The 8708-nt window shown below is 49.5% G+C and overlaps 2 protein-coding genes across 2 annotated transcripts; one reads left to right on the top strand and one right to left on the bottom strand.

The window, feature by feature from the left end:
* Positions 1–2017: 2017 nt before the first annotated feature.
* On the top strand, positions 2018–2740 carry PpBr36_03898 (uncharacterized protein; the record flags this gene model as incomplete). Its single annotated transcript, XM_029891067.1, has 2 exons — positions 2018–2183; positions 2262–2740. The coding sequence occupies 2 exons, from the start codon at positions 2018–2020 to the stop codon at positions 2738–2740; spliced, it is 645 nt and encodes a 214-aa protein (XP_029753664.1).
* Positions 2741–3553: 813 nt separating this feature from the next.
* Positions 3554–5492, bottom strand: PpBr36_03897 (uncharacterized protein; the record flags this gene model as incomplete). Its single annotated transcript, XM_029891066.1, has 3 exons — positions 3554–4002; positions 4116–5289; positions 5373–5492. The coding sequence occupies 3 exons, from the start codon at positions 5490–5492 to the stop codon at positions 3554–3556; spliced, it is 1743 nt and encodes a 580-aa protein (XP_029753663.1).
* Between the last annotated feature and the right edge of the window lie 3216 nt (positions 5493–8708).

The raw sequence follows: 8708 nt of genomic DNA, 5'->3' as shown, positions 1-8708 counted from the left end.
GTTCGAAACGTTTCGGAAACAACTACCATCTCCATCAAAACATTACGTTAAGGTAGCGGCGAGAATGAGATGCCAACCCGAAGAGGAGCCATCCGCTGCATGGGTCTATGGTTGTTATTGGCCATGAAAGCTTGTTTGTATCCTCTGTCAAGCTACTGTACCGCAACCCGCTTGATCTGTGGACCTTGGAATGTAATATTGAGCTTTGTCTTGGCGCGCGACGCTCATGTTTGTGGCCGGCGGGCAGTGATATAAATATGCTTGGGTATGCAGAGGGCATAAAGTCTTTACGAACTCGCATTGACCCAAAGTTTTCCAAGAGTGGTAGTTATAATACCCAATATAATGTTTCGACGTGTTAATCGTCATCAGGCGACAATTCCCAGACAATCCACTCTTATTACTGCATTTAATGGGGTCTATGGGCCAATACAATTTGAATGTTCCCGGGAGAATTTTGTGCAAATTATCTACCAAGTCCTGATCAACTTCTAGTTAACTCAGAAGCACTCCAAAAAAAACCACGCAGTTGTGCAATTTGATACATACAAACTTGTTTCGCGGACCAAGTTATTGCATCTACAATTTTATTTCAAGTGCGGACCAATATGGGATCTCATGGCAGCATCCTTGCACAGATTTGGCAAGTCCGACGATCAAAGGCCCACCTGGAACAGTACTACGTAACAGGTTAGATGCCGTGAATTGCTACAAAAAAAAAAAAAGAAAAAAGCTCCGGCAACCTCCTGAGAAGCTGACAAGTATAGACGGCACGCTCCAGCATTAACAAGATTATGGCCCGATATTTTAAGTCTCATGGTTGACATGCGTGTTATCTGATCTTTATCATTCAAGCACTGGATGACACGCAGCTTCTTTTGGACATGGTGAGAGCCAAGCAACAATGCGTCTCAGCTGGGTAGCAGCAACAAAAGCTTGACGGTGTGGGTCGTCGATTTAGGGTTTGGGCCGGCCAAGTGAGATCCTTAGCTTTCTTTGGAAGGAAATGCTCAACCGTTAAACGCTGATAGCTAACAACCTTAATACCACCACCAATGCACCGTAGGCAAAGGCTGCCCCATTTGTTTGTTTTCAGTTGCATCGTCGTTAAAACGTACTCCCACCCGTCCCACAAAATCCCCTCACGAGCCCTCTTACGTGGGATTAGTTACTGGCATGTACCTGGCCCAGAATCATCCTATCTGTCCCCAGTCCACCCAGTTCCACGGTTAATCGATCGAGACCAAACCAGATATGCTACCTTTCACTTGACCGGCATCCTAGTAACGACACATGAATAAAACCCGATGCCCACCAGACAGCCGGTTCTCGAGTAGCCCTGTGCATAGTATTGAATTAGGAGACCCCTACGTGTATATGCCATGCATCTTGATCTGATCTTCCCTCAAACACAAGTGTTCATCGGCTGGCTCATATATTATAACAAGCGTCCCAGACCCGGAACCATCTTGGGATGACCACGTCAGGGGACACTACCTTTTGCCCAAAAAAGGTAAACCGTTTGAAGCATTATTAGCTAATCATCCTTTCCCCGCAGAGCACAGGGAGGGCTGCTTGCGAATCGGAGACAAGGCCAATGAATTATTCGATCCAGCCAAGGGTAACCTGGTCAGTTGCGTTCATCAAAGAGTGGCTGAGGCATGCTAGTCCCTGAATGTGCTACAAGCGAGTGAAATGGTCGGTAGATGATCCGAGTTGCATAATTATGCGCAGATTTTGCCCGAGTGTGCTTGTCATCTGGCGCCAGCTGGAACAACAAAGCATGACGGGCTAAAAATATTCCGTTGAAGCAAGCAAAGTCTAAATTTCGTCGACTTAAAATGAGGATTCCGTCCACTCGGGCTGTCAATTCTGGGCCACAGCTCATCAATCAATCAACCAACCAATTTTACATTCTCATATACGCTACAGGTCTAGCGTCTTTTTTTTTTCTAACTTTTTCCCACATTTTTTTTTTGACACCCACGCCCACTTTACGTTTAATCACGCACTTAAAATGTCTTTCACTCGTATTTCCTGGGTTCCTGTCAAGAGCGACGTTGACGACGCTGCCCTGGCCCCACTAGCGAGTGCCGGAGCGGCACTGTCCAAGCAGCCCGGCATCGGGAGCATTTACCAGGGCCGCATTGTTGACGGTACGCCGTCGCTTTACGCGCTCACCAGTAAGTAACTCTGATTCTGCAACAGCAACAGCTCAAAACAGGAAGCAACCCTGACTGACGCCCCCCCCGCCCCAACAGCGTGGGCCTCTGAGGACGCGGCCAAAGCGGCCGAATCATCGGCCGAGTTTGGCGAGATCGAAGGCATCCTGGCTGGTATCATCGACACGAGCAGCGCGAAGCCGTACACGAATCTGGTCAACCTCAGCAAGCCCTTTGACTCGATCGCGAGCCCGGTCACGCGCATCATTGCCATCTTCCTGCCGGGGTCGGTCGACAAGGCTGCCTTCGCCGCCAAGCTGGAGGAGATGGATGCCGCCATCGCCGCCGCCAACCTGCCGGGCTACAAGGGCAGCGTCAACGGCTGGGCGGTCGAGCAGATCGAGCACCCGTCCGTTCCCGGCGGGCCGGCAAACGTCTTTCTCTCCATCACGGGTTGGGACTCGATTGAGGCCAGCGCGGCCGCCGCGACGGCGCCAGGAATGAGCGAGAACCATGCAGCTCTGGCGGCATTTGGAGGCATCTTTGAAGTCCACCATGTTTCGCTGACCAAGGCTTGAGTTGGCTTGGGAAAAGGCATGAATGATGTTGCACGCTATGTTTACCAAAGTCACTGGCATTAGGCATTGACGGGAGCTTTCGTCTTTTGACTGTGTTTTTTAGTGCAACAAATGAACTTCTCCACAAGCAAACATGCAGCCTCTTGATAATGAAATTTTCAGTCAAAATGCTCTATCTGAAACTTTAGAGGCGTTTTACCCAAGCAAAATCCCATCTATGCTGTTCTCCGAGGGTTTGTGTTAATTTCTGCCCAGACATGATTTCAAGTTTTGCTGTCGGTACCTACAAAATGTGGGTATTACGCGTCGAAAATTAAATCAGCCTAGAAGTCTGGCTTGTTTGTTTGTTTGTTTGCTTTTGTAATCCCGCATCTTTCTTCCAAAGAAAAGGGATTAAATTTTGGAATACTAGCGTAAATAATCATATATGCCGACAAAATGACTCGTCGGCTTCGTAAAGATCGACGCGCGATGGCTACTAATATGAAAGACTTCTATGTCGGTCATCCCTCGTAACTGGAACACGAATCATAGCTTGGACCAGCAAGCCTACAAGTTCCAAGGCATTCCAAAATCCACTCACGGAGGCCTAGAAAGTCAAAAAGCCCGCGAGCCCGTGGTTTTCTACTGCGGGATTTGTATTTGTTAAACCTAAATAACTGTAAAAGCTGCATGCCCCACAACGTTCAAATAAGCCATGGACCGTGGGCTTTTGGTAAATTGTAACCCACGGACCCCCGCGGGCCCCCGCGGCGGGTTTCGGAATGCCTTTGGCTGAGGTTACAACACAACCCAAGCCTCGTTGATAAAATCTCAAGCAGCTGGCGCTACCACGACTCGATTCTCAACTACCGCCGTCCCGTTCGTCAGAGCTGCAATCTGCTCCTTGGTGCAGCGCCATCCGAGTGGCGAATAGTCAATATAGCATTCGTTGGGCGGATGCGGAGGAGGCGGCTGCTGCACGTTAAAAACCGACCAAGGTCCCTGTGTTGCGAAGCCGCTGTCCTTGACAACATCAACCGTGCCCGTCGCCACGTCCTTGCCCGTGATGGTCCGCATAAAAATCCGATAGGCCGTCTCCGGCTGATACATTGGAACCTCGTGGCCGGCCTGGAAGACCCGGCTGAAGGAGAAAAGGCCCTGCTGCCGGACCTTGCCGCCAACGTAGGTGTTGTTGGTTTTGATGTCTGTGTACCCCGCCGCGGCGAACTGTTCTTTTTTGGAGTGGTTCAGGGCCAGACTGACGGCTTCACCACCGATCCCTATGGAACGTGTCAGTCTAAGTCTATCTTTAGAAGGCGATTTAGATGAGTGAAGTCAAGGAAAGAGCAAAAAAAAANNAAAAAAAGAAAAAAAAAAGAAAGAAATCACCTACAGTTGCAACGAAAGTCACGATCTCCATGAACCAACGCTACCTTGACCCCCGCATCAATCAGTCCAACCAGCTCATCGGCTGAACTCCGTATAAAGTCGCCCGTCATTGCAAACCCATTCTCCGTCGCGCCGCTGGTCTCGGTATAATTAATTCTGGCGCCAATCTTCCGCATCACCTCGTCATTGTTGAGCCAGCCTACTATGTACTCTGGCGGAAAGGGGTCTAGCGCCTGGTGGCCAATATCAAAAAAGCCACGATCCGCATTGGCGTCGTAGAGCGCAGCCAGTCCCCAGCAGGTTCCAAAGGCGGCCGCGCAGGTGTCGTCAATCTCTTTCCTGCTCTTGGTCTTGGACCGCTGCAGCGCCTGACACTCGCCGCTCTGGGCAATGCATGTGGGCAAGATGGATCTGGCCTGGGCGGCCACGTCTTCCGAGTAAGCCTTGATGCCATATGTGTTGTTGACGGGGAAGGTCGTCAGTGACGGGGCTTGCAGCACCAGGTCGACCAACCCGTTGATGATGCCGACGGACCCGACCGACATCAGCTCGGGCCTGTCGCGGCGCCGGGCCATGAGGGCGGCGGCGAGCGCGGGTGCAAAGTGGCCCCCGTACGACTGAGCCCAGATGTTGATCTCGTCGTGAGGGTATCGGGCAAAGTCGCGGGTCCAGATGTCCAGGAAGCGGACCAGCTGGGCGACGGCCGTGTCGGTCGTGTTCGGGGCGTTCTTGGCGTCCTGGCTGGCGAAGAGGCCCCTGCGGATGGTTGCATTGTCGGCGGGGATCTGGGCAAAGGCGTCGTCGCCCACGGCGATGTGTCCGGTCGTCACGTTGCGGAAACCGCGCGAAATGGTGTCGTAGCTGTAGCCGGTCAGCACCGGCTGGTCGACGTACAGCATGTTGGCCTCGTTGTTCCAGCTCCAGGGGTTCAGCTCGGTTGCCGTGCCGTCGGGACCGGTGACGCGGCACGGGCCGCTGTGGCCCGACACGGCTTGGCCGATCGAGCCCGAGCCTGGGCCGCCCTGGAGCCAGAGAGTTAGTGGGGCCTCGCGTGGGGACTTTCGGGCCTCGAAAAACATGAAGAACATGTTGCTCTCGACGCGAGAGTCTTCACTTGGGGGTATGGTGATGTGGCCGCTAAAAGAGCGCACCCCGGGAGTGGTCTCGCAGATATGAATCTATTGTGGCTTAGTGGTCAGTAACTTTCTCGTCTCATGATGGAGGCCACCCAGATAATGATTACCTCTCGAAATTTTCTCACGTGTCCATTCTCAATCGGAATCGATTTACATGCATCGTCGGTCAAGAGGACAAATGAAAAAGACAAAATGATGGCTAGTCCTATGGTCATGGCGAGAGCCTTGTTGCCATACGGTGACATTATGCGTGGTATGGCAACGTGGATGAAAACAGCAATCAAAGACAATCGATGCCAACGTTCAAAGACCAACACCCGGAGTAGAGTTGCCTGTCCCAGCCAGTCAACATGGAAGCGCGGATAGCAAATAAAAAGACGATTGCAGCATTCAGGACCGGCCTTTCCGGGGAACTTTTTCCGCCGCCTACGTGCGGTGTGGTTTGACAAAAAAAAAAAAAAAAAAAAAAAAAAAAAAAAAAAAAAAAAGGACAACCATCCCATATAGATGATTGTGATCGTGTCAGTGCAGTCGACAGCTGTTGACCAAAGTTTAAATGGAAGGAAACACCACCATCAATTAGGCACGAACCGTGACTCGACAACGTGTTTCTTAACAAGTATTTTCTGTTTATGGTTAACGCATGGAATCTTCCGCGGTTCAAACCGGGCCTAGAATCCTTCCTAACTTGACACAACACACCGCGGGGTCCCCACTGCTTGCAGTAACAGACATGTATGACGATATTGATGATGAAAAACATTGGTGACGCATGATGGTGAAAACTTTTCAGGGGCTAAATTGAAGGCGGACTCGCCGCAACTGAGGCTGTCATCTTATATGTGATTCACCAACACGACTGTCTATTGGGCTTGAAATGAAATAGCTGGAGCGATAGGTGTGGTCCGATACGGTGGATAAGGAAAGGTTCGCACTACTCATAGTGGCTGAAGTTCTCGGATAGGCTAACTTATTCTAGTCTAGACTACAAAAGTCCTGCAAAGGTACAGATTCGGAAAGCCGGACTCACGTATTTAGATTCAACACCCTGGACCCTAAGTTTCTTTGCTAAATGCCAAAAATATGCCATCCCACCCCCCGATCTTTCGTTCCCAGTTTCTGACTCTTGCGAGCTGCGGTTGCATATGTAACCAGATTCAGGCAAACCCCCACAACCGCACAAGTTCCATACCCTAGTGTTTCTAAGGCTGAAAACCCCCGAACCCCTGATCCCTACCAAAAAAAAAAGGCTTGCCGACTTGAGCTTGACCATACTCCCCTCACCCCCGGCGGGCAGCGCCTTGTGGAACGCCTTATCCCACCGGGCCGCACTACCGAAACTGAATCCTGGGCCTGAACTGCTTACATGGTAGACAGCAACTTGTGATCGCCGTCGGAAAAATGCGAAATAGCGGTTTCGTCCGGGTAGTTAAAGCACCTCTGAGCGCGACCTGAAGCTGGTTACGGCAACAGCCTTGACCGGTTTTTTTTTACGTCAAAAAGAGGTTGCTTTTCTTTTTTCTTTTCTTTTTTTTCTTTTTTTTCAAGAAAAAAAAGCAATAGTTTTGCGTATAGATCCCTGGAAAATATGCAGTCGAGTGACAATATGGTGGAACCCAGCCGTCAAAACCAGACACGCCCGCGAGCTCAGCGTCGGTTATTAAGGGATGCGGGAAATAACTATCGGCGGACTAATTGAGGTGCGTGAACTTGTTTTCTATTCTTTTTTGATATCATCTGCCTAGATGTGGTGTATAGGGATCGATGCCGTCGGCGTAAAGCACCAGTTTGCTGTCGGAGAGCGAGGATGCTACTTTACAAATCAACAACATCTCTCCTAGATGATCGGAATACCGTTAAATCACCTGCGGAATTTCGGTGCGGCTTAGTCTAGTTCAGTAGTGGATCACACCATCTCTGGATGCTCAGTGGTCACAGCTGATCTGCGACATGAAGATTCGGGTGGGCTAGCAAGTGCTTGTTCAACTTCTAGTTCGCCACAGACTGCAGTCTTTCAATCTTCGCGTCTCCTTTTTGCCGACGGCGACATCAGCAAGGAGCTGAACCTCCGGCTTTGGCCGTATTGAGAGTGTCTCGTCTGCCCCGATCTCCACAACGCCCTCGACGGGGAAATCTCCACTGACAAGGCATAATGCGAGGCGATTATGCGTCATTTCAGCACGACTTACCTATTTTCCAATTCTTTTTAGAGCATAGATGCCAAGAGCTTCACTTGAAATCATGTGGACATTCGCTCGCTACCAACACTCTGGTTTGAAGATTTATCAATCTCGAATTATATAACAATATGCGTAGAATAAATCGGATCGTTTGCATGGTGCGGTATGTCTAAAATAACTAAAACAAAAATGCAAAATTCTACATACTCAACACCTGACATTGCCTGATACCCATCCAAATCAATCAATTCGACCGTTGATTTAGATGGCCAAGCTTTGGCCGATCCACAAGATACCTGAATCAAGCCCTACAAGCCGCACACCGGTGTAGTAAAAAAAAAAAAAAAAATGAAACAGGTACCTGTGTCCTTCTCGCAAGGTAGGGCTCCCACGCTTATAGAACTTCTAGAAAACACGCCCTGTCCACCCGTTTCGGCGCCTTTTTAGAAATGGGTCCCTTGTTTCATTAGTTAGAAACCGGACCCTTGTTGCATTTCATGAGTTAAGACTATGTAGTCTTAACTAATTACTCTAGATTGGGACAAAAAAGAACTACATTTAGGCTAGACTAGTGCCAAATGGCATTATGGTTTGCAGCTGACCAAATTGACTGCACATGAACAGATCTTCAACGATGCTAATTTAGATGCCATAATAATTAGATTTGCACACACGAACAGCTAGTTTCTTTTTCTTTTCTTGTGTTGAACATCCGGTTGGTTGGGGATCATACAAAGCACATAAGCAATATTGTGGGGTGCGGTTTTCTTTTCTCTTTTGCATGGACCTGGATACTAAACAACGTGGCCGTTACCGCTGTCCTTCAGAATTCCATGCGACTGCTTCCCAAGCTTTCCCCAAAGTCCCAAACTGACAGGTTGGGTAAGCGTGGTATAGGAATTGCAACTAATCAAGCACGACTAAGCTTATGGGATGCTGGCAGTGGGTGTGAAGATAAGATTCCGCATGACGCGGTGGAATTTTCCGGGAAACAGCCTTGTGGAACTCCGAGTCGAGTCAGGCGGCAAGGGACAGTATCTTGGTTGATTTTGACGCAATGACAAATCTAGGCATCAGCCTCCGAGGCCGGATTGGTTTTCATGGCGTCGTAAAAAGTTATACCTCGCGAATCTAGCTACTGCGTCCATTTGAAGTTTGCCTCTCCAGGCTTTTCCTCTTCTTGTCGTCGCCGATGCCAATATACTTGTCTTTGCCAAGCTGTTTGATTGATTGTCCACAATGAATAGAATTTTCTACCACGTCAGGAAAACCCTAGACCCT

The sequence above is a fragment of the Pyricularia pennisetigena genome, chromosome 3 (assembly GCF_004337985.1).
Source record: "Pyricularia pennisetigena strain Br36 chromosome 3, whole genome shotgun sequence".
Taxonomy (NCBI): Eukaryota; Fungi; Ascomycota; class Sordariomycetes; order Magnaporthales; family Pyriculariaceae; genus Pyricularia; species Pyricularia pennisetigena.
Note: the sequence above shows the minus strand (reverse complement) of the source record. Positions and strands in the feature narration are given on the sequence as shown.